The sequence below is a fragment of the Battus philenor genome, unplaced genomic scaffold (genome assembly GCF_028537555.1).
Source record: "Battus philenor isolate CCGP_79_NKW_IND1 unplaced genomic scaffold, ilBatPhil1.0.hap1 SCAF_29, whole genome shotgun sequence".
In the NCBI taxonomy this organism is placed as follows: Eukaryota; Metazoa; Arthropoda; class Insecta; order Lepidoptera; family Papilionidae; genus Battus; species Battus philenor.
Genome location: NW_027181692.1, coordinates 3214811 through 3241862, shown reverse-complemented (window position 1 = coordinate 3241862; position 27052 = coordinate 3214811). Strand labels below are relative to the sequence as shown.

Genomic DNA, 27052 nt, shown 5'->3' with positions numbered 1-27052 from the left:
TTCTTCCATCACTTCTCCGAGCCTTAACGCTTCCCCTGTCATGTTTTTTTTGCGGCCCCCGTTATTGGGGACCTCTTGTTCGACCCCTATTTGAGGGAACACGGATTTATAATTCTTTGTTTTCTATACTCTACTTCATGTTATCTTTCTCTCTACAATTCCATCTATCTTTCTCTTCCATTCCGTACCACGAATCCGTCCTCAAACAGTGCAGTTATGTCTATTACTATTTTATCACAGATTATTGTTTTTTGCTTTACTTCTACAGTTATGTATCAGTTTATTTTTATTACTAAAGTAATTTTTATTTTATTTGAATTACAATATTTTTATTGCTTATCTACATTTTATTCCGACTTATTGCATATATTGCCACTGTCTTGCAAAATTTGAGGAATCCCACTGTGATGTTAGGCAAACAATATAACAGTTTATTATTCTAGATATTTATATCGCTCGGTTTTCGAGCGGCGACCATGGGCGGTAGACGCGGTGTGGACAGGCTTCCCGCTAGGTGGATCAAGGATCATGTGATTTGCCGAATGGAAGCAGCGCATGACCGGACATCGTGGCGATTTTTAGGGGCCTATGCAGTGGGGTGGGTCTACCAGCTGAATAAAAAGAATCCGGTAAAGCTGTAATATGTATCGGATCAAGTCAGGGCTCCACAGGGAGCCCTTGAGTTTAGTTAGTTATAAAGGTTTAGGCTAAGCGCCCTGTCGCCTTGGTCTTGCGGAATGTACTTCTGGCACAAATCACCATTCTGCTGTTAATTTATTTTTCCTTAGTACATGTACATTTGTTTAGTTCAGACCCTTCCGCTTCGTGAACTAATATCAGACGAACCTGTAAAAGCCCTAGGGCTAGACTAGCAGCATTAACATCTTCGAAACGATACATTTCTATTTCATAATCATTGTGTCCACAGCTGGACATAGGCTTTACTCATAACAGAAGAATTAGAAGCGACCTGCACTAGTCATCAGACGATCTTGACAAGTTTCAAGTAGTTAGTATTAGTTAACTATTTATTTACGTTAAATTGCATTTATTATTATTCATGTATTTAATTCGTGTAGGTAAATGCTACCAGAACAACTGCACCGTAATTATGAGTTGATAATGAAAATGATAGATGTTTAGGGACTAATAATCTTTCGCTAATGCACTGAACAATTTTGCATTCGCTAATCTACCGTACAGTTGTAACAATAGCCGCTATTTTATGCTTAATAAGGGTATCATTTATTTAATCCACTTATACATTTACACAAATTTTTCACATTTTCATTTTAAAGTATTTTAAAATGCAGTGTACATGTATGGTTAATCTATCAAAAAAGCAGTGTCCAACGAACATAATATCCAGAGAAGAGCGCTTTAAAATAAAAGCAGAACATAAGCCTGATTCTATTCTAGAAGCAACTCCTACTCGGACACGGACACATGAGCAACAATATAGAATCCTTGGGGATATGGGGGTGTCTTCTTCCATATCGGACTTATTTTTATGTTGAATATTATCGAAGCGTATAGTAACAATAGAACTAATTGTTTGCGGGGAAAGACACATGTTTGTATTTAAAGATTGAAATAATATGCGTTGGTTGCATAGCGGAAGAAGACGATAGTAGGTCGTAGATTCGATTCCCGGTGATACAATTTTATATAATAAACACTTTGTGTATTAATTATAAAGGATTATAACTGTTCACAGAAAGGCAGTTATGGTCCTTCTCTTCTTTTGACCTAAGTCTTCACTCTAGAACTTTCAGGCCCCAACAGTCATCTATTTTGCGCGCTATGTGCTTGTATTGACAAGTGACGCGCGAACAATAAGCTGCTACGCTAGTAGCTACATAAATTATCGAGCAATTGCTAACGAAGGTAACACATACAACCTTAAGTCATCCCGTCCAAACGGTTGAAAAATAAAACGACAGACAATTGTTGAAATAATATATTTCTACTAATCTATTCCGGGCACACGATCGCCGCATCCCGTCGAAAGAACATACACACACAGACAAGCATACACGCGGCCAAACAAACCTAACCCTAATCTATATCGCTACGCTTTCACACGAAGTGTACTTTCTTTAACAAAAATTATCTATACTGCCACTCATTTTGTACTGTATTGCTTGATAGCTTCACAAGTTAGTTTATGGTCATGTCTCACCTGGAAATAACAGGGCTTAAGATAAACAATTTAAGGTGATATAGAAAAAATACAAATATTCTCATACAAGACAATTCTAGTTTTGTTAATATCACTTCTATAACAATAGAACTGAACCATACTGTTTATCAATGTTTTACTATCCATATAGTACAATATTAAAAACACCAAAATGGTACATTAAGGAATCAAATTCACCATTATGGTATTTAAATTTTGTTTTCCATTGCTTCCTTTAATGTGGAAATCTCCAAGACGGTAGTTTGATCTATAACTTTTATTTTTCATAATATTTGAAATACAAGGATAAAAGTTGGATCATTAACATATTATAAAATGGTTTATCCAACTTTAGTTCAAAAGCAACCCATAAAAATTCTCGGATGAGAACTAATTAAGTTAATATTTTCATTGAAATATCAATATCAAAGACACACCGTGTTTAACGTAATCATGATAAGTATGGAACAAAGCAAAATCCATCTTAATTTAACATTTGAATGTCACAAATAGCATCTTTAACATTAGCAACATACAAATAATTTTTCGTTAAAAAACGCACACACTTTCCATTTATACAAAAGTGGAATTTAAACCACATAACAAAATCAACAAAAAAATTCTTGAAATACATCTTAGGGTGCCCCCGCGGTGGCTTGTCTGTTACATGTATATTCATTTATTTGTAAATGCATTGGATGCTAACTTTTCGCCATAGCTCTTAAAGACTTCTGTTATCAAAACTTAATATGAAAATATTAATGTATAAATGACAAATAACTTTCAGATTATCAAGGATTTTTATTGCATAAATCATTTGCCGCGGGCTGAAAGCCAGGGGAGGCACCCATTCAGGCATTCACAACTCCATATTAAAAATATATTACATTACACATCATAGTTTGCAACTAAATAGTCCAATTAACATAAACACCTGGACAACCTTTACCATCTATCCATTTTATCTACTTCCAAATATAATCTGAACAACAATATATATATAGTCATTCGTGTTGAATAATTAAACAATACTTGCGGACCAGCCTGTACATCTACATCATCCCATTTTTAATAACTAAAATCACCTGCTTATAGGTTTGACAGATTGTGTGACATCTGTGGCTGTACGGCCATAGATCCCTATGCCTTTGACATGGTTGAATTAAAAAAAAAACAGTATGTCATCTTCTAACATTTGGTATCAAAGTAATACACATTTCAATGGCTTCTGAACATTGTGTCTCTTATGGTTGTGACAATCAACTAAATAATAATGGAGATATAATTAATTTTTAATGTAATCTGTTTTTTGAAGAGAGGATCCTCAATCCGTTTAATTCATTTACTTAAGATGCTGCCAAGTTCTTTGTTTACTATAAGGAAGGTAAGACCCCTCAAGATTAAATCGCAACTTGGGAAGCAATTTGTTTTGACAGAATAATAAATAATCAATTTTGTGACTGCCATATGACTTCTTAAGTTATAGAAGGTATAAGGGCTAGACAACACTCAACTACTCATTGTCAGTCTTCTCTTCTTCTTTCAGAAAACAGAGAAGCTTCCATAGGCTTGCACTACCATTAGTGGAAACTAACATGATCAACAGAAAACTTGAAGAGATGTGACATTGTAAGATTTTTTTATGATAACACTCATAAGGAAATTAAAAATAAAATATTTAATTTGTTATCCTATTTTTCTTTCTGGCAAGAATATAGATTGGTTATAATGTGATGTGCGCTCAATCATTGGGTAATTGTCACAACCATTTAAGAGGTTGCCTTCTATTTACAATGCGAGGAATAATATACACCTCCCTCCTAGTTGTGCTTAGTTCTTCTTTTCTTCTTTCTTATCTTCTTGCGGTTGCTCGGTCTGCTGTTGTTGTTGCTGGCCTTCGCGTTCTGCCGCCATCTGATGGTTAAAATTATTGGCATAATATAACAATTCAGATCAATACCAGAATTAGACAGACTGGTTTTAATACAAAAAATCTCAAATCTCTGATACTTGTATACTTCAACAGTTTACACTAATACGGGACAGGATGTTCAATAAATCCATTACAAAAAAATCATTAATCAATAAGTTGTGTGAAGCTTTAATCGTCCAATAGACCAATTGTGGTGTTACTGGATGATAACAGGCTTCTATTTTTATAGCACGTTTGCTTGACCAACCGCACGAGAACCAGTGCGGTTAGCTCAAAAACGTGCAACTAGAAACTATTTCTATTCAATAAAAAAGTTTTAGGTATGTTGACACCACATTATGAGGTGAATGTTATTTTGTTAGGGAAAATTAGGTAATAGGAACATTAGCCTCCTAATGGTGTCCCACCACTTTGGAGAGCACGGTACCCATGGTCCACAATATGGCTAATGACCGGCCCCAAAGTATAGGTTCCTCACCCCTTACTGGGAACTTGGTTTACAGTAATCTTATCTTAAAACTGGTAATTCTATACAAAGGATCTATGAAAATACATTACATGTTGGCACCATTATAGTTTTAAGTTGGTTGATAGCATTCCAGGGGAGTTAAACCTGTTTATAGTTTCCATCAAATTAGGCTCTTGGCGTTTTGTTGGATGACATGTGAATATTATTATATAAAACATTAAAAAGAGAGTATCAACTAACCTTTTTGTATGCCTGTTCAAAGAGTTTCAAGCTGGCTTGCTGCAACTGTCCAGTAGCTGTACGGATCTCCTCAGGGTCTACAGAGTCCTTCTTGGCCAACAAGTCACGGAGCTTGGCAATTTCTTCACGAAGTTTATCACACTGAGGAATGATTGTTAGTGTTAGTGATTTACAAATTAAACAAATTATTATAACATGATAGCTGCATGAAAGACTACAGCAATAGTGGTTGTTTTCACATACTGTCACATATTTAATAAATTATTGATGAAATTAAAAGAAACATTAAGTATTCCGGATTGTGTAAACGATAATTTTGAGTATAAAAACCATCATGATCCTATACAAATTTTTTAAGTTATCAAATGATTTCATGTTTCATTTTCTTTTCAAAAATTTGATTCAACCCTTTGCAATACTCTTACATGCCGCTCTTGACTTAATAGCCTATTAAGAAAACTACTATCATGGTAAAAAATTACTAATATTTTTCTACTTTTAAAGAATTCCATATATTTATTACTTAATGTTTTACGTTATATATGATATTTATTGCGACAAAAATGATTGATTTCAATTTTATCACAAAGTTGGCTATTATTTGGTTACAACTGTATATACATATACATACAAGTAACAGTACATACTGTATGCTGTATACTTAATATAAATGCTTCCAAGCATTAATCAAACACATATCACACACACTAAAGATACACACTTTATACTCATTGTCAATACAATACATTATGCTCTTTATACTTTTTGTTTATATTTTATGTTTACTCTTGTAATTTTTTATTTGATTTGATATTGAGTGTGTACTTCGTAATTGGCATAATGTATTTATTAATATTTATATTTTGTTACGTATTAACCAATAAGATGTGAAGGACCTTAGAATAAAAATAAAAAATATTAAAAATTAAACTATACAATGATAGAAGTGTGTAAAAGTGAGAATACCTCATCCTGTGGCAGCTGTGCTTTGTATTCGTCCATCTTGGTCTCCGTGTCGTGCAGGACTCCCTCCGCCTGGTTGGAGACCTCCACGCGTTCCCTCCTCTGCTTATCAGCTGCTGCGAACTGCTCGGCGGCCTTCACCATGTTCTCGATCTCGTCCTTGGACAAACCACCCGATGACTGGATCACAACTGTTGATAAAAGTTTCAGATTCGTAATAATTTATTCCACAGATAAACTGGTAACCAAAGAAGTGAGGTTTTGATTTATTAGATAATAAAAAGTAGCCCATTATTTGATAAAAAAAAACTTTAATATAAATGATTGACGTCATTCAGTAATCTTTAGTGTCATAGAGATTTCGATATTTTTATTACGCCTAATTTGGTAAAAAAAGTATTTATATATATTTATTTTAAACACTCACGAATAAGCAATGCAACTCACTCAAAAAAATAACAAGGAATAAATCGTCAATTTGTATGTTTGTAGTGGTACATGAGCCAGAGGTAGAACAGCCAAATATTTATAACTTGCTTGGATTAAGGACAGCCAAATTAAATTTCTGGAATAGAATTGATAATGCAGTGTCAATTTAAATTAGGGAATTAAGCATGAAGGCGCCTTAAAATTACTAATTGGCGACCTAAGCGACCTAAGCACCTGGCCATACCTCACCTATCTTCATAGAGTGGTCACATTTGGGAGGTTGAGTTTGTATTTAAGTCTCCAGAGGGAAAGGAATATAGAAGTGAACTTACTCTGCTGTTCCTTGCCGGTGCCCTTGTCCCTCGCGGAGACGTGGACGATGCCGTTGGCATCGATGTCGAAGGTGACCTCGATCTGCGGCACTCCTCGTGGCGCGGGAGGAATGCCCACCAGCGAGAACTGACCCAGGAGTTTGTTGTCCGACGCCATCTCTCTCTCTCCCTGGTGCACTTTGATCTCCACTTGCGTTTGTCCGTCGGCCGCTGTGTAAGAATATCATTAGTTAAACACTGAATGCGGCAGGAATGTGGAGTCGATAGGAATCTGAATATAACAGTACCATAAGCGACCCATTTTCTTTGTGTACAAACAAGTGTACACCAAGACCCTTTGATGTCCTCATTCATGGGCTACATCAGGTGTGGCTAATCCAATACAAAGAATATCGATTTGCATCATCATACCAGTCGATAGAAACCTGTAAAGCATAGGCCTCTTCTAATGATCGCCACAAAGACCTGTCTCGAGCTGCCCGCATTCAGCGATTTTCCGCGACCTTCACAGATGATCTTCAGTGATGGGTCTACCAACAACGTCATATCTACCAGCTTGTGATTGCTAATCAAGAGCCTCGCGTGCCTTTACTATTTTGTTAGTAAACATTCTGTGGGTGGCTTACGTATTGCAGTGGAAATGTTACAGCTGAAATAATGATGATGAACCCAGTCAGATTAGCGTCTTGATATCGTGTAGGACAACGTTTCGTAACGCGTCGGCAGAGGCCGCAGCGGTTCGTGCGACAGTCCGTTCACTCTCGCACTTTGCTTTACCACACGACTACAAAGTCGTTCGGCTTAGATATGTGCGTAGTTTGTAGCATAGTTAATATTATTGGAGAATACATTATAGTGATGTATTCTCCAATAATATTAACTGTAACATGTGAACAACAAATTTGGTGTCTTCATTGTCAAAAATCAAAATCATGTCTTTATTTACATGGGATAATCACAATCATTCTTAATTGTCTTAAAATTAAGTTTACATTAGTTCGTAAAGCGTCACCTAGGGGAGTATGTTAATTTATTTTTAAAAAATAGAACAAATTATTTCTAAGCAGCTTTTATCGTGAACATACTCTGAAATAGAGTAATTTGCTTTTTCAGATCCAGTGCTTAATAAATTTCTTGCATTTACTAAAAGATATATTCACCGCGTCGACCTATGAACCAAATTAGTAAATATTTCTATAGAAAATGCATACGGTTTTATAAAGGTATCTAAACAATGGTTCAGGAAGCTTCAATTGTTAGATAAAAAAGATTGTCAAAGAAGTTTAGTCAATCATATATTTGTAACTGACATACCGGTTGAGAAGACTTGGCTCTTCTTTGTGGGAATGGTTGTGTTTCTGGTGATGAGCTTGGTGAACACGCCGCCGAGGGTCTCGATACCGAGGGATAGCGGTGTCACGTCGAGGAGGAGGATGTCGGTCACGTCGCCGGCCAGGACTCCACCCTGCACTGCGGCCCCGACGGCGACCGCTTCGTCTGGATTGACAGCACGAGATGGAGCACGCCCGAAGATATCTTGCACTGTTTGTTGCACCTGTAGAAATAGCGTATATTATTTATAATATATATATTTCGGAACTTCCAGAAAGCTGCCCATCCGACTTGGATTTGGCATTCGGATCTCTTTTTCAAAGTTGTAAGTTCTTTTGTGAAATAATATAAATTAAAAATGTCTGTAAGATTATAACCCGAAAATGCATAAGCAGAATCAGGGAATATGTCTTCATGTTTCTCTGGCACCGGTCTATTTAGACGGCCTAGACAGTCATTGGGACTGACATCAGCTTGTGCAATGGTGCAGGTTGGTTTCAAAAGTTGCGTTTCCTGATTATTAGATTCAACTTTTGAAATTTAAAACCATAAACTACGCAAAGACATCGTGTACTGTTTGTTGTATTTGAAAATAACCTTTGTTTAAACAAATCCTGGGAATATTGCTAATGTATTTGGATATGCATACGGTTTTCGTAAACATTTTATAATTGTTGAAGCAACTTAACATGTAAAATAAAGATATCAGGTGTTTCAAAATCTTAAAATAGGGTGTCAAAAGTTTGTATATATGAATGTTTTGTACACATTAACTACCCATTATCTATTACTACCTTTTCCATACAATGGTTGTCTGTAAGAGATTGCCTCGTGTGATACGACCGCCCTGTGCTCTTTTGTTTATTATTATGAAACTATATAAATGTATCCTAAGATGTACAATAAAGAATATTAAATAAAATAAACTAAATGTCCAACAGACTATTTCAAGGCATAGGGCCTATCTCAAAGATCAACTTGATGACCGATCTTGAGTTGCCCAAATCCAGCGATATCCCGCAATCTTGACTACATCGTTGGTAGTGGAGGGCATACTCTACACCCTCAATACCCTTGAAGTAGTGGTGGTTGCTGTACTGGAGAACCTTTTGGCCGTAATGACTAACAGCTGCACCACCAATGTGCCCATAGCTACTTCAGATGGGCATTTACATGTTATGCCAAGTTTATCAAAGGTAAAATGATTTATATACAAAATCAGAATTTGATGCATAACTGACCTTAGGCATTCTGGTCATTCCACCGACGAGCAGAACCTCGCCAATATCAGATCTCTGCACCTCGGCATCCTGGAGGGCCCGCTGGCACGGCGCCACAGTGCGTTTGATGAGATCACCGACTAAGGACTCCAGCTTGGATCTTGTCATCTGAAAATTTATTTTAAATTATTTACATATGCGTCATTTGTGTCTAATAAAAAGGCACAGGTTGTCCGCAAATTGACATAAAGTTCAAACTATGAATACATTAACCACATTAAATTACAGTAGGATAATCCAGCATTATAGAACACCCTGTTACAAAAACATTCTTAATATTTTATGTTTGTGACGCTAATATTAAGAACTATCCAGTGTAAAAGTAATATAAAAAAATAATTGAAAAATGAATCTACTGTATTTCAATAATTTTGCAGAATGCGAAAGAAATATAGTTTGTCCAGGGGACTATTATGAATAAATGAATCTTAATAATTTGTAAATTTTCAAGTGCAAAAAAATTAAAATCATAAAAAAAATGGTAACAGGCACATGATATAATAAATAAACTAGCAAAACCTAAATTTCGCCTTCAAAAAGTTAACAAATCGTTCATTGGTCTGAGTACATGCAAATGTATAGTTCCAAGAGATATCTTAGAGCATTCATTTTTTGGTTTTAAATTTAAATAAAATTTGTTGAATTTGCCGCAGGTTATATACAAGTAAAGTATTTGTTACAACATTTCTTTGACCCATCTCTGCACATTGACTAGAGACAGGTGGTTTTGTATTGTATCAGTATAGCACTTGTAATTTTCATACAAAACATATATTATATATATCTTGAAAATATAAACAAGTGCATATAAACAGCTAAGCGTAATGGACTTCAAAGAAGGTCTATGACCAATCTGTATATATAATATGAAAAGCCCTTTTCTGCAGCTAATATTACCTTGAGGTTCATATGTTTAGGTCCAGATGAGTCCATTGTCAGGTAAGGCAAGTTGATGTCTGTCTGGAGGGAACCAGAGAGTTCTATCTTTGCCTTTTCAGCGGCTTCCTTCAGTCTCTGCATTGCCATAGCGTCCTTGCGGATGTCCAGGCCTTGCTGAAAAGGTAATCACAATATTAATTTTTAAATACTAATTAAAAAAATATAAAATGATAATAATACGCTTTATTTGCTAACCAAGCTCTAGGAGAGGGCTTAGAGAGGCATATATATATCCTTCTCTAAGCCCTCATAGTTTTATATATATATATATACATATATATATATATATATATATATATAAAACTATAAGGATATATAAGCCTGTAATAGTAACGTCGTAACTTTTCAACGGGCATGATGTTTTTTAAATTAAAAAAAAAATTGTTGTACTATTAAAATATAAAATTGTCAAAGGTTAAAAAATGTAGCGCGGTCTCTGGAAAGCCAGCGGTATGTACCGTGGCCAGCTGGTACCGCGCGTCCCTCTCGCACCGCTGCAAAAGCGCAAACGCGTGAGCGAGAGCGCTGATCGACGGTGCGATGGATGTCAACTAAGATAGAGATGACTTACTCAAGGCTATGCAAAACCAAGAAAAACCTTCTCATCATTAACCAAGTGTGATATTTGTATTCTTATATATACAATAATCCATATTACAAATATAATTTTATAATGCGTTTTCATTTTTTCGTAGGTAATGTTTTAAGTGGACCCCCCCCCACCAAACTGCTATATTTGCACACTATCAAATTTAGTGATTTTTTTTGCAATGTTACTTTTATGTATGCAAACTTTTATTTATTTAAAATTATCCGTTTTCAATTTTTATTTAAGATTTCCTAAATTCACTGTTATACTAACACATTCCGTGGCACGGCAATTTTAGACGATTTTCCATTCAGGTCGCGTGGGGCGTTTATCATCCACACTTTAAATATTAAAGTCGTTTAAGATGTATGCTTTACACTTTTTCAATCCTTTAAGCTCTAATTAGCGGGAAAAAGTAATAAATTTCAATGTGCATTGCGTACGCGCATGCACGATGTGAAGTTATCTATATTCGACCCTACAATTCATTTGTTTAAGAATTCTTTGATTTTCAATGAGAACTGCAAATGGACTGAACGGAAAGAGCAGCGGGGGTCGTACACATGCATTTTTGCGACATTTTTCCCTAATTTTCTATTTAGATCTCAAAACTGAAATCTATTGCTCGTATAATGCAATTCTCACGAATCTAACTTACCTACTAATCTACTGTTATAGGAGAGATAACCATAGTGCATGAATGCACAGACCGCGGCCCGCCGGTCGAATACTGGTGGCCCGCCGACAACAAAAATAATGCTCTTCTCGTACATTCGAAAAATATTGAATTCTAATTATTATCAATTATGTCTTTAACTACCTATACTTCTGGCGGCCCTCCCGCCATCAGTTCATGATTTGCCCGAGTGGCCTCAAGTCTTTATAAGTCTGTGCAACCATGCCATAGTGTATATACATATGTCCCATAAATCAACGACAAAACTTTTCGTGTGATAAATCAGGTGGTAGTGGCTAATACCAGTGCTTTGATCTAACCAGAAAAAAGGTGCTACTTACGTCGCGTTTGAACTCGTCGACGAGGAAGTTGACGATGACGTTGTCAAAGTCTTCACCGCCGAGCAGTGTGTCGCCGTTGGTGGACTTCACCTCGAACACTCCCTTCTGGATCTCCAGCACCGAGATATCGAATGTACCGCCACCCAAGTCGTATACCGCTATACTATGAAAACAATCGCACAATTATTATGATAAGTATTTTATAAATTTTAATCTAAAGTTATTAGTTCTGCGTTGCGAACGTAAAAAACGTAAATTTAAGCTGACGTTTCTAATGATCTCATGTAATAAAGTTAATTTGACTTTCACTCTAACCATAAATTTTAAAAGGCTACATGCGGTTCTTACAACCGTTTTTATTATTATTAAAATTATAAAATAAATGTAGCGCGGTCTCTGGAAAGCCTGCGGTATGGACCGTGGCCAGCTGGTGCCGCGCGTCTCTCTCGCACCGCTGCAAAAGCGCAAACGCATGAGCGAGAGCGCTGATCGACGGTGCGATTTGATATACATTACCCAGTAAAATATTAACATAACCATCAATGTATAATGTGGTCAAATGCGCCCGTCTACTTTTCAGCCCATAGACGCCCATTGCGAGGTATAGGCCTGCCATAAGACATCTATGGGGGATATACCATAATCACCACGCTTGACAGGTGTAATATGGTTAGTGAGCAGTGGCAATCCTATATAACTAAAGAGTTGGCGTCTTATTAAAAGACGTTTGTAACACTTTATCAATTTATTTAACACACGAACAAATTTTTATTAGCGCTTGAGTGCGAGCAAAAAGGACGTGCATTCGTCGTAGGACTCTGGGGCGCAATGTGCTCCGCGACCGAGTGAAAGCGGGCAATAGAACAAAGGCGCAAAATAAATAAAAGAAACAAAAGTAACAAAAGGTCTGCGCCCGCGTCACCGGTGCGTGCATGTGCCCGCTGCACTAATTCGGCACACTAAGTTCGCCCGTCGGCTACGCTCGCCCACAAAATCTTACACCTATTATTCCTTCAGACATCACATCAGTATATATACGACTCCCACATAACTAATGCACAAAGTGTGAATTATATAAGATTGTATTCCGGAAATCGAACCCGCGACTCACGATTGTCCCTGTCCTCTAGCGCCAAGCCACCACTGGTCTGCCTCAAGTTAAAAATTGATCCTTTTACTGTGTGTGTGAATTTTAAAGTGATAATAAAACTTGAAAATTGAATTACACTAATGTGTTAAGTATATTGTGGAAGCGATCACAAAAAACCCGTCTGTCTATTGTGGACCCTCGTGGCTTTTAATTGAACGACGCTATTATAGGAAAACTCAATTTGATTCAAGTATCAAATTGTGGCAATCTCCTCGGGCTTTTTCCTCGAAACATACACAAGTTACAATTGTATATGGTACAAATTGTAATATATATATTGTTGTTACAATTCTGACAACCCAAAAATTTTTTTACACAGGTAACATCGATATTAGTCCAAATATTGTCATTTTTCTTCGCATCGGTCAATTTGTGTTTGTGCAGCACCCGAAAACTTTTGAAAATTTTAAGAAAAATCGAACTTAAGTAAGCTTGGTGTTAAATAATAATAGTTATATTGTCATGTTACTGTGCATTTAACTGTGAATTTAATCTACAATCTACTAAAATGCACAAAATACAGTTCGTGTAACAAAAAATGGTTTTAAACTAATATTTGTGTCCGCGGTCGTCGTAGGTCAAGATGCCCATAGAAAGTAAAGTTGCCACAGTTAACGGTACCTACTTATAATCAGTTTCATAACTCAAGATCGGGCGAAATGGTTGGATGCGGGAGTCTCAAGACCATATATAACATGATGATAAATAATGACATTATTTTCTTACATTTTGTCATCAGATTTGTCCATTCCGTAGGCCAGTGCCGCAGCTGTGGGCTCGTTAATCACACGCAACACGTTAAGCCCAGCGATTTGACCTAGAAGAACAAAGGTAACACATTAATATCTATGAAACATTCTTATGCTTCTCTATGATATTTTTCTGAGTGAATATGCTACTAAATATAGTGAAATAGCTGATTAGCTATATTAGTTAGATTTAACATAGTTATAACCAGGCCAGGTGTACTCTCACATCTTGACATTAAAAAATACAGCAAAAACTCTTCCGTTTTCACAATTCACGGATTACAAAAAAAGCGATCCAATTCCTGTATTCGCGGCTAAAAATGTCTTTATTCGCGTATCTAATAAGTACAAACATAATAACAAAAGGATTCCAATAGCTATCCAAACCAATATCCTTTGTAAATGCCGTCAAAAGGACTGATAAATTTTTTTTTATGATAAAATGTTAAATTCACAAGCACTGGAAACGTGACATTTATTTTGAAAAATCTTAGTGAAGGTTTAAGAATGGCAAAAGAGCTTTGCGATTTATTTATGAATATTGATCCGTTTGTGGAATGAAATGTTATGTTTAAGAGGCTAATTGCCAATGCGACAGCTGCGTATCAGTCTGAATTGAAGGAGCTTTTAAAAACTGGCACGCAAGAGAAAATAACAACAAATCATTGTTTAAGCCTTAAGATAATGTTCAAAAACATCAATTAAATTTATTTTTTATACACAAGTTTTTTTTTTAATTTGTCACCCAAAAACGTATCGCCTATAATTCCATATAAATACACCATTCCGTATTCACGGCTTCTACATTTGCGGCATATTATATATATATGTATGTATATATATATATTCATGCACTATCCCCCGCGAATAAAGAGCTTTAACTGTATTGACTTTTATTTCGAATTCATAATTTTTTTTGCCAATTTTTTTTTATTTTCGAAATATATTTATGTCCCTTCAAAAAAGCCCTGGTTATAACCATTAAAATAAATACAGACTAAAAATGTGCAGTTTGAATGCTACAAGGCACAAACATACGATATGCAATAATATGAACAAAAATATAAAAACATGCACAATCACGACAAATATTCACATCTACAAATTCCGTAGTGCAAAAAACAATCTATGGGACCCAACGTCCCACGGGGGGGGGGGATTTGAGAGTAGACTCGAAAAGAGTTAAACCTTTTCGCTTTAATATAAAAAAAATGATTTACATAGGGGCATAAGAATTCTGGAAAGGCTCAGATAAATGGGGCATGCTATATCAGAGGTTGAAAAATAACTGCTCGTATAAATATAGCAGGGGTGGCTAAACTGCGGCACGCAAGCCAAATGCTGCTCTTTGAACGATTATTTTCGGCTCCGATTGATTGTCGAATTATTTCAATATTTAAATTCATATAACCTACAGCTCCTGGGAAATCGAAACAAATTACCGGCGTGTATAATTATTATTATTATTCCACCATGCAATTAGTGAAATCTAAACACCGATCATAATTACCGAGCGAAATCCAAACACTGATTATAATTAACTAACCGGCGTCTCAAGTATTATTAGGAGTGCTGTCATATACGTGTGCCGTTATATCTAACTTCAATATACATATTTTGTACTTTTTACAAATAATTTCAATATATACTATTTTTTAAAGAAATACATTCTTCTGCGTGTTTTAAATGAATATAAAATTCAAATTTCGAACAATAGCTCGCATTATCAAAGAACTTGCCACCCTTATATACTATTTGGTATTTCATCAGCCCGGCGTAATTAAAAAAATCCAAGTAATATCAATTGCATTAAATTTATGACAAATATATAGGGAACGTCTGTCTGAGGGCATGAGCGATATTTTTTGATTTCATTGAAAACAAAGTACATTTTCCATTAACACATTCCATGCCATGTGGCTTATACGACCCCCGCTGCACTTTCTGTTCAGTCCATTTGCAGTTCTCATTGAAAAACAGAGAATTCTTAAAAAAATGAATTGTCGGGTCGAATATAAATAACTTCACATCACGTATGCGTGTGAGTAATGCAAATTAAAATTTATAACTTTTTTCCGCTATTTATAGTTCTGTAGTATTTAAAAAGTGTAAATTATACGACTTAAACGACCTTTTTTTTAAACGGTTTTATTTAGTTTGACCCGTACGGAATTTGTTAATTTGTTTGGGTCTGTCAGATTGATCTGAAATTCGGTACACACATTTAATTTAGATGACAATACAATATAATAAAATCAATAACATTCATTATAAATCTAAGATCGCCGCCTATACAAAATGGCGGATTACATATTTTTCCTTAACCCCTCAATATGGGTATCAAATGAAAGGGCTACACTAGTAAAACACGATGATTATGTCAAAATTTAAAATTCAAGATGGACGCCGTTCCCATATGCGGACTAGGTACATACTTTTCCAGAACCACCACAATATGGGTATCAAAAAACCGTTTAACTTAAAAGTTTTTTAAATGTATAAACACTACGAGGCCTGAATGGGTAATCTTCAAAAATTGCCGTGGCAAGGTATGTTTCAACGAATTTGTACGGTAGATCAACAGATTCGAAAAGAAGTTGTCTTTGAGTAACACTTTATTCCATCTACTCAGTTGCGGGCCAAGCCGGATTGACGTTCAGCCGAGTATGTGGTGATATGCTACTTGCAACACGGCTGTTATTAAATCAACTGTTATTCAATGTGTAATATAATTTAGTCAAACAAATCACACACTGCCATGCACACGCCGAGACAAAAAGGCAAAAGATATTGGCATTAATACTGTAAGCAAGCATTAAAATTAAAATAAATTTCGATTAATTTTATTATTTTTTCTTAAACGTGGCATATCATGGCGCGATGCCTCAAGTATTCTCTACAATCTCATATCAATTTTAAATTAAAACATTCTAATTTATATCTTATTATAACAACATAAAGTAAAGTGGGCAGGTCGATATCATATTATTACTCGGTGATAGTAGTGTAGTGAGATATAGAAGGTCCATGCCATGCAATGGTCGGTTTGAATGTCTTTACATAAAAGTTGAATCATCTGCCATTTCAAACGCAGTGGTATCACTTCAATACAATAAAACTACACCTATCCCCCGATTTACACGGTAGATAAGTTCCAGAGAAAAACGTGTAAATCGAAAAACTTGCAGAAAATGCATAATTTTGCTATTTAAAACAGTTGTGATTTTTTCAATATTTTTTGGTGTACACAGAAATAGAAATAAAATGCATTGACAAGATAAAATATTTAATATATTAGGTAAACACTGTTTTTTTTTATTTAATTACAATACATTAAACAGAAGAACAAAATTCAAAAGCATAGGTGTTTTATTATCCTTTATCACTGTCAGAAATTACTCTCATTCTTTTTTTCGGAATCGAAGGTTCGAATTCACTCTCATCACTCGAAGTTATTTGTGCCGATTCGATGTTTGAAGCAGAAATATTTACATTATGAGAGATGGTAATAAAATCGGTTATTAAAATAATAAAAAAAAACTTATTTAGAAAACCGTGTAAAAGCGAAAACGTGTAAAACAAGTACCGTGTAAAACGGGGGATAGGTGTACATACAAACTAAAATACAAGCTAATACAAAACTAAAAACGGGTGCAAAACAGATAAAAAAATGTAGCACTTCATAGGGACAGGCATCGGTATGTGACCGAGCTGCCCCGTGCGGTGCGTCTATTTCGCACCGTCATAGAAACACGCTCGCGAACCACGCCGACCGGCTGATCTCAAGTGCTTCATATTCAAAATATGAAGATAACTTTGTCTGATCACCAGGTCCTTTGTTAATCAATAATCTAAGAAATACATTTCTACCAGGAGCGCTACAGCCCCTTGATTTTTTTAGATAACAATGATGCGTCCCTCGGTCAAAAATAAAAGGCGTTATAAGGGGGGCAGGGCCCCCCCTGAGTTTCAAATTAACGGTAATGAGTCTTTCGGTCAAAAATAAACAGCATTAAAAGGTGGGCAATACAGCCCCTTGAGTTTCAAAGTAACGGTAATGAGTCCCTCGGTCGAAAATAAAAGGCGTTATAAGGGGGGCAGTACCGCCCCTTGACTTTCAAAGTAACGGTATTGAGTCCCTCGGTCGAAAATAAAAGGCGTTATAAGGGGGGGCAGGGCCCTGAGTTTCAAAGTAACGGTAATGAGTCTCTCGGTCGAAATTAAACGGCGTTATAAGGGGGGCAGTACCGCCCCATTGATTTTCAAAGTAACGGTAATGTGTCCATCGGTAAAATAATTATAAAGGCGGCAGTAACGGCACCAATAGTCACATGAGGTTCGTTATTATCTCTCTTGTCAGAAAAAAAACCTTGAAGATTCTAAAATTATAATTTCATTACTATGAAAATAATTTAAGTATCTGTTAAATATAAAGATTTGATTCAGTTTAGACGGACAAGTCTATGCAAGTTGGTATAGATCATTAGATCACAAACGGACTAGATTTGGTATAATTAACTTTAAATATATAGTCCGATTGTCTTAAAGTACGCCAGTCTAGTCAAGTCAAGCTAATCTAAGCTGGCCTATATACTACAAATGATTGTTCATGAGTCCGTTTCCATGTCAAGTTTACATAATACACAAGATTAAATTTGATAAATTTTAAATCAAAAACTGGAAGGTGCCCCACCCACTGCCACTTCAGTCAGTGGCCTTAGTTCTTCTATGGATTGTCTCCTTTATGATTCGACCTTCAACCATAGCCCTATGTAATATTTTCTGGATGACCTTGAGCTTTAATATGGGGCCCTTCGTAGGCGGCTATGTCTAGGTTCCGTATGATCACTGGCAACACACATTGGTCAAAGACCAGCGTGTCCACTGGATAGGTTATATTTTACCAGTTTACTTATTTCTTAAATAGTCAACTTGCACATATTTTTCATATTGGCATGCACAGAATCTGAAAGTTCTGAGCAGGATGGAAATGGCACTTAACCTAAACCTAGGTAGCAAAGCTCAATGGCTCCCCCAGGACACTTCATATTACCGGATTAAACCAGTTCACATTGTATTATGATCGCATGTACTACATGTAATTTTACTGCATATACTTTCTTAACTTTCTTTAGGATAAAATTATTAAAATGGCACAAAATCTAAATAAAGTTCTTCCAAAATTATATTAATGTAATACTCAAGTTAATTTAAACTAAACATATAATGACAATATACCCCGATGAATAAAGTAACAGACAAGCATAAAGCCACAGAATGGATCCAATGGCTGCTGGAGCCTGAGGTACTGGTGTGGAGCCCATGAACTAACAAAAGCAGCATAGGAAATCCCACTCATAAGACATGTAGATAAACTTGTTAAGGTAGTACGAAGACACTGAATTCATGCCCCTTCCAACCGGTATTGTAAATCAATGGTGAAAAAGCCTGTGTTTGAAATGATAACTTACCAGCATCCTTGGTGGCCTGTCTCTGAGAATCGTTGAAGTAAGCTGGCACCGTAACCACTGCATTCTTCACTGAAGTATTGAGGTAGGCCTCTGCAGTTTCCTTCATCTTCATCAGCACAAATGCACCGATCTGACTTGGTGAGTAAACTTTTCCATCGCTGCCTGTTAAAAGATGTTAACATGTCATAATACTTGTTATATATTATCATATTAATCAACTAAGAAGAAACATTATAATTCGAGTGACATTTACATCTTGCAAGAATAGAGCATAAAAATCTGTTATTTTTAAATGGCTTATTAAAATAACAGACCTTAACTTTTATAACACGTTTTGTTATCATTGTGTTAGCTCCTTTACGCCCACTATAAGGCATATGACTCCACCCCGAATGATATTTATGCTTGGCAAGCAAGCTGGCAATCGCTTTATGGTATTATGATATGCATAGGACACCTATGCCACTCTCTGGAAACTTGTTTATGGGCAGTGGCCATTTCATATAATTAATGCACAGAGTGTGAATTATATAGTAATATTATATCTAGGGCTTCAACCCAAGAATCGCAAGTTTCATACCTCTACATATTTATTTATTTAATATATTTATATTATAATAAGTATCGTGTCATTATTAATAATACCTTATCTAAACCAAGAGAAGAATGATAGAAGAGACTAATTTGATACAAACTAGAACCCACTTCAAGCTTTCTGTGATTGCATCACAACATACAGGGAGGGGGGGGGGGGTTCCAAACAGGCCCAGTCTTGATTAATATGCCTAGATTTCTAAATAACGTTACAAATATATTTATTTCTGTAATGTTATTTGCTGCCCTACCATTAGAATGGTAGGGCTAGTTTTATAACTAGAATTAGATTATGATCTAATTGAAGCTAATAATTAGAAATGTTGCATAAAACAACATGAAAATTGTAATACATTTTTTTAGTATGTACTTTATTCTGTTTACAACACCTGTTGTGCATGCATATATATATATATATATATATATATATATATATATATATATATATATATATAAGTGTGTACATATTTAATTATTGCTATGTATCATATTTATTTAATTAATGTAACTCAACCATGGTCCAATGCTAAACGGGACAGTTTGCACTCACACACAGAACATAATGGAACAAATCTGTTTGTAACAATTATAAAATTCCATGTTTTGTTTTTGTGTGTACTTTCATAAGCTTAATTACTGTGATCAGTTTGTACAATAAATATATATTAATAATTTTTCTTAAAAATCCTGTCACAATGGTGAAAGATCTTTAGTGTTAAAGCATGCAAATTAATTGTTTCACTACTGTATTAAGGATATTGTGAAGGTGACCACAAAATATAAATTTATATTTTTCGTAATCTAAGTTGATAGACGCCTGATTTCAAATTTGTCCCTTCTAGCATATGACTTGTGATAGACAAGTGGTTCATATAAATTAACCTTAACGGATTAGGTTGAATACATCACATGTTAAACTACCAGGACATTTATGTATGTGTATGAAAACTTTAAAATGTAGCGCGGTCTCTGGAAAGCCTGCGGTATGGACCGAGGCCAGCTGGTGCCGCGCGTCTCTCTCGCACCGCTGCAAAAGCGCATACGCATGAGCGAGAGCGCTGATCGACGGTGCTATTGCTATGACAGTGGATTAATTGCTCAAAACATTGTTAATGCATTTCAACTGTTTCATTAAATATTACACAAAACAAAATTAATAAAATTATCTTTATAAACACAAATATTGAAATGTGAATTTTTCCTGTATGAATTTGTGCGTATAAATTTACAATAAAATTTTTGATTTATCACCTCTGAAACGGTTTTTGATGCGTTGATAACTCCTGGTTTTGTCCTACTGACATAATCTTATATATCACAACGCCATACATACTGGTTAGGAATGGCTGATATATTATATATCAAAGCACTTAATACAATGTTTTTATTGGTTAATTTGGTTTAAACTTCATTTAAAGCTTACCTTGAACCCATGCATCTCCATTTGAAGCCCTGACAACTTTGTATGAGAGATTCTTCATGTCCTTCTGGACCTCGGGGTCGTCGAACCGACGCCCGATCAGTCTTTTGGTTGCGTAGAATGTGTTACCACTGTTGGTGACCGCTTGTCGCTTGGCAGGCATCCCAACCAACCGTTCACCATCCTTGCTGAAGGCCACGTGGGATGGTGTTGTTCGGGAACCTTCACTGTTTTCCACCACCTAATAACAAAAATGTGATTATCTCAGTGTTCCAAAACAGCAATCTAGGGAGGCCGCTCATGGATTTGCCTTTGCCCTGAATTTATAACAGGTTTAGACAACTGGAGACATTTTAGGATTTTTATTATCTTAATATGAAAAACAATATGGTCCATCATGATATTGTGGTATTGTCTTCTAACCAGATATTCCTATTTTCATAGACTATATTAAAAATATACCAAAACCACGGTGAAAAAGAACAAAGATATTTTTAGGGGTAGGGGAAGGAAGTACTTTGTGGATGGGCTATACCGTACCCTATGAGGAAAGGACAAAGTTGGACTGCCTCGATGGTTGTCCTCGATACCTTTGGAAGTACCATGTAAGGGGCTTCTTAGATTCTCTATACAGTAATGAATTCCCAGTACTTCTTGAAAACCCGGTCTTTTATAGATATTTTGTAAAGATGTTAATCTCAGACATGTCTTATTCGATTTTTGCATCTAGCCCCATTTTATATATATATATATATATTGTGGCCTCAACGTGGACAGAAATTTTGCACGGAGTTTAGGTTGATACTGATCGTTTATTACGAAAGTCTGAACGTGATGGATGCGGGTGCAGTGATGTCTCATCCACTCCTATAGCGCGCCCGCTCGCACTTGACTGCGCTTGGGGACTCATACCGGTGAGTTCGTCACCTCATCTCACCGGGTACGCCGTGCTAGGCTAGCTTACGACCATTGCTACCAGTTAGCATGCTTTCGTGGGTAGCTCCTACACTATTATCAAATTGAATTCTTTAAAATAAGAAGCCAAGAGTAAGTTCCAAATACAAATCTAGTTATAAATATATCTGTACATATCTATTTAAATATGTGTATATATAAATGTAGCGCGGTCTCTGGAAAGCCAGCGGTACAGACCGTGGCCAGCTGGTGCCGCGCGTTCCTCTCGCACCGCTGCAAAAGCGCAAACGCATGAGCGAGAGCGCTGATCGACGGTGCGATTTTATATTCATTGCTACATCACTATTTACCTGGTGAAATATTAACATGACCGTCAATGTGTAATGTGGTCAAGTTCGCACGTCGTCATTTAAGACCATAGACGCCCACTGCAAGGCATAGACATCCCAAAAAATATCTATAGGGTACCATAATCACCACGCTTGGCAGGTGTTCGTAGAGTAATATGGTTTGTGAGCACCGGGAATCCTATATAATTTTTGCACAAAGTGTGAATCCTATATAGATTATATCCCGCAAATTGAACCCATGAATTATGATCGCAAGGCTCACTCCTCTTCCGCTAGACTACCACTGATCTGTGGTAAGTACCACAAACTACTGATGGTTATATCTCAACCTTCAAACTACCTGGAATAGCATGCCTTTAGAGTAAATCCACCCTTGGTTACATAATTGTGTAAACAACAAAATTATTTTAAACAAAAAAAGTACACCCAAAATATTTTTTAGCTAATTTATTAATGCTTACCTTGGGTGTCTTTCCTTCCATGACAGCAACGCAGGAGTTGGTGGTGCCCAAGTCGATACCAATGACGGCACCTCGTACTCCCTCCGACCTATGACACATTAAAATATTTTTTTTCTGAAATACTGTGCATCTAATAAGAAATTATATGTAGATAATCTCAAATCTCTTTCCCCTTTAGGACATTCCATATGTAAATGTTACTTGTGATTAAAAATTCAATTAGATATGTCTGTTATACAAATTAATAGTTTTTACTTAACACACTTATTAAATCAGCTATTAATATTTATTTATTTATTTCAAATACACACCAACAGAAATAAATAATATTTAAATGTTTGCCATATTTATGCTAGTATATACCTGGAGCTAGTACATACTTGTAAATAACTGAATAAAACAAGATATTAAGCTTCTCTCTTAATAATAATGAAACAAAATAGGAACAATCTATTGTATGTTAAATTATTTATAGACAGGATTATACACAGTTGTTTCAGTGATATTTATGTATAAAAAGTAAATGAAATGGTTATGAAATATTTTTAAATGTTCCCTAGAAGCACCTCTACATTCTTCAACTAATGTAGAAGATGTTACTACATTCAATTCAAATCATCTTTAATGAAGTAGACATAGACAGAGTAGAGAAGTAGAATGAAGTAGACACATGCTTTAGCTATCACCCGCTTGGAACACTAATCTGCAGAGAACCGGTCAGAAATCAACAGTTGCTATTTTAAATTCAACAATTCTTAACATGTTCATTATAATTTCAACCATGTAAATAAGTCTTTAAACCAAGTTCCACATACTTCGTCCAACTAAAAACTCTTGAATGTTATAAGATTCATTTAAAAATATACTTAAAATTTAGGTTTTAAATTAAGAAATGGAAATCCTAAGATACATTGTGGAACTTTACATTTGCACACACCCTGACACATGAAGGATTTGTTAACTTTTAAAAAGCAAAAATTAGGTGTTAAGAGTTTTTAATTTTTTTATCAAGTCACACTGTTTAATATTAGGGGGACCGGAAAGTAATCTCGTTTCCGTTGACATATTTTACAGAAAAACTGATTGAATTTTACCACTCCGGCATTGAAAATTTGTATACTAAATGGCAATGGTTAAAAATGTAGTTGTGTGAATTTAACTTAAGAAAGAGACCTTACTTTCTGGTCACTCTAACCTAATGTATTATAAATAACTTAACGTAAGTTTTATGAGAATAAATTCTAAAAACCCTTCCAACTACATTTGTAATCACTAGATTTATAATAATGTAGATTGTTTTATATATTTGCAGTATGAAACTACAGATAAATAATAATCCAATCAATGATATAGCACCGCCGCAAAGGTATACAGTACACAGGCACTATTACCGCTCAAGGGTGCTACAATTTGTTTTTGATATGCAATGTTTCTATTGATGTGCTCCAAGCAAGGAGGGTTTTGCATCATCAGAACTGAGTTTGAAGAATGAAGGAACCAGAAACTTAAACTATATTTGCCCAATCTCAATATTTGATGAAGTTCACATGCAGGTAGACTATATAAATGATTGTGTATATATAAGTGAACAATATAAAACAGTAACAAGAATTATTCGACAATTAGAGATGAGATATGGGTCCTACCTACAATTGCCCTAGCTCTACACAGAAGTGAAAGCGAACATCTATCTCCAGAAGAGAAGCAGTAAAAATTCTCTCACTGATAACTTATATTCCTTAACTTATAAGTAAATATGAATAAGAGCCATATATCATTTACTTTTTCTCAGAGCAAATGTACTTTAATTCTTCTATTTAAGAATATAAATTCTTGATTCTGTAGATATATTATGCTGGTATATTATGCTTTATATATACAGTATCATCAGTTAAACACCGACTGCAAGACTTAGACTTCCCCCAAAGATCAAGATTACTTTCATCCAGCAATTTGTATAGCTGGTGTCTCAAAAATTAAAAAATCTGCAGATATCAGTATATAGGACAGGTTGGGGCTAACCCCACAAAATCAATTATATTTTTTTCTGACACAGTCAGTTCAAAGATCAAGTTGAAAGTAGTAATAATTATGAGTATATAGTTTGGAAAAAACAGCAATTTACTTTTAGAAATTGGTCATTTTAGTATAAATTTTTCTGTCTATCCTTTGCAGAAGGGATAATAATGACAAAATAAAAACAAATTAATGATCATAGATTTATGACTATAAAAAACATCACTGTGTGTAATCAAATAGTGTACTTTTTATAATGGCAATAATTAAAAATATTTTATCTAAATTATATATCAATACTGATGATTGATTTAAAACCATATAAGTTTTATTCAATGTAGTTGGGAAAGATTCAATATTTAGCAGAGAACACCTAGAAATACACTAATAACTTATCAAAATGTACTTAAAAAGCAAAATCTCATTTTAAGTCTCCAAAGAGTTTTAATTTACTATTTCTCAAGTTGATTCTTATAAATGAAAAATTTGTTCACCCCAACTCAAAAATATTATAATAGAACATGTAATAAATGTTAATATTATGCAATACAATTGAGGCGCAAATGTAAATTAAGATCATCAATATATCTGTTCTATTATCGTTTTGAATTACTACTTCCATTAATAAGATTTAATCAATTTTGTACATTTGTTAGGTTATGTTGAAACTGGAAAGGTGATGAAATTTTTGAAATAAATCTACTTACTTATGCCTGTATTGTACCGCATGGCGTTGGTAAATTGGAACAGTGGGTGATGCAACCTGTAATAATAGTTTTATTCAAATCAAATCAATTATTTTAACAAAGACTTGATGCCCATGTGCATAGCGACACCGGTGTGAAAAGTTAATTATTTGTTCCCGATTACTGATAATATTATTGTTAAAATTGAAATCAAGGACTTCAATTGTAATTTAACTTAAAAAAATATTTTTATTTTACGGAAATTTACACCCATGTGCCATTACGACACCGGTTAGAAAAAATTTAGTAATTTGTTCCCGAGAGTTATAAATACGATTATTATATGAGAATTTAAAGTGTTAAGATTTTTATTAATAAACAACAGATTTTCATTTGTTTGTAAAATTTAATGGATACTTACACTTTTGAGAATCGTGGAAAAGTTCCTTTGCGAATAAAAATCTGTAGATATGCCGGAACACTCTAGGGCCTTTCGGCCCATCACCCGCGTGGCGGACAACATTATTAATACAATTTATATTTATCCTAAGAATTTAAAATCTTTTTATTTCTAAACCTCTTTCTTTTGTGGATGACGCAACTGTACGAAGGAAAGATTTTATTTCTTCTAACAGCGACGGCGGTGAGAAATTGTTACCACATGCAAAATTATAGACTATGTCAAATTGTTAAGTAGAATGTTCTCGTTTTATAACGAAACGGGAAGTATGTTCTCGACGTAACGTCTTTTGTACGATGCCTTTTCGTTGGTTCATATAACAACTTGTCTAAATACAAACCAATCAGAGTAAAGAATTTGGTTTTCTTTAAAACTCTATGGAAAATATCGCTAATGAAAACAAAAATCTAGTTACGTAATAGTAAACCATAGAGCATTATGTATTACCATAACACAAGACGGTGTAAGTTAATATACAAATTATTATTTTTAAATTAAAAGTTATAGTAAAGGACTGAAAAAATTTCCTACTTTTATTTATCTTTGTCACTTTTTCTGAAGGTATTACTAGAAATTTATTTCAAACGGTAGATTGTTGGAAAAAATCGTCTCTATTGTGAAAGATTAATATTAAAATAATTGATGTGCAGAAACGTCGGAAATTTAAATGTATGTGCAACGAAATGAAAAGATTTTTGTTATATAATTGATTTTATAACTTTGGTTTTTACATACAAATACGATATATTTATTAAAAAAAAAGATTGCAATGAAGTTTGTCTGTTGAGTTAAAATTATCTGTGATATACTATTAATGTTTTGTTGGATAAGATGTCGAACTTTACGTTTTTATAAAATAAATGCGATGTATTTTTATACTTTGAAAGTACTTTATCGTGAAAGATTTTCTTGAATGAAGTAAATTTTAAATATTTTTTAAAAATTACAAAAAAGACATTTTAATAACAAACACTTAAAATTTTTTAAAATGTCATATCATATCTAAATGTTTTAATTTTGTATCGGTTAATATTTTTAATACTGGAAATTTTTTTATCTAACATTAAATTATATT

General features: G+C 34.7%; 1 protein-coding gene across 1 annotated transcript; it reads right to left on the bottom strand.

Annotated features, from left to right (window-relative positions):
- Positions 1-3589: 3589 nt before the first annotated feature.
- Positions 3590-26173, bottom strand: Hsc70-5 (Heat shock protein 70 cognate 5). The gene is made up of 14 exons (XM_068769998.1): positions 25939-26173; positions 25539-25594; positions 22816-22903; positions 21093-21330; positions 19076-19237; positions 13582-13672; positions 11706-11868; positions 10058-10213; positions 9122-9268; positions 7863-8103; positions 6549-6758; positions 5791-5978; positions 4825-4965; positions 3590-4096 (listed from the first exon to the last, which is right to left on the bottom strand). Exons 1-14 carry the CDS (start codon positions 26038-26040, stop codon positions 4013-4015), a joined length of 2067 nt encoding a protein of 688 aa, XP_068626099.1. The 5' UTR covers positions 26041-26173; the 3' UTR covers positions 3590-4012.
- Between the last annotated feature and the right edge of the window lie 879 nt (positions 26174-27052).

Bases quoted from the DNA above. Each gene is read 5' to 3' on its own strand.
- Hsc70-5 (XM_068769998.1), bottom strand. From the start codon at position 26,040: ATGTTGTCCGCCACGCGGGTGATGGGCCGAAAGGCCCTAGAGTGTTCC. The intron at 21,331-22,815 runs GTAAGCATTAAT...TTTTGTTATTAG, and splicing joins TGGAAGGAAAGACACCCAAG to GTGGTGGAAAACAGTGAAGG. The intron at 5,979-6,548 runs GTAAGTTCACTT...TTTTATCAACAG, and splicing joins CACCGGCAAGGAACAGCAGA to TTGTGATCCAGTCATCGGGT.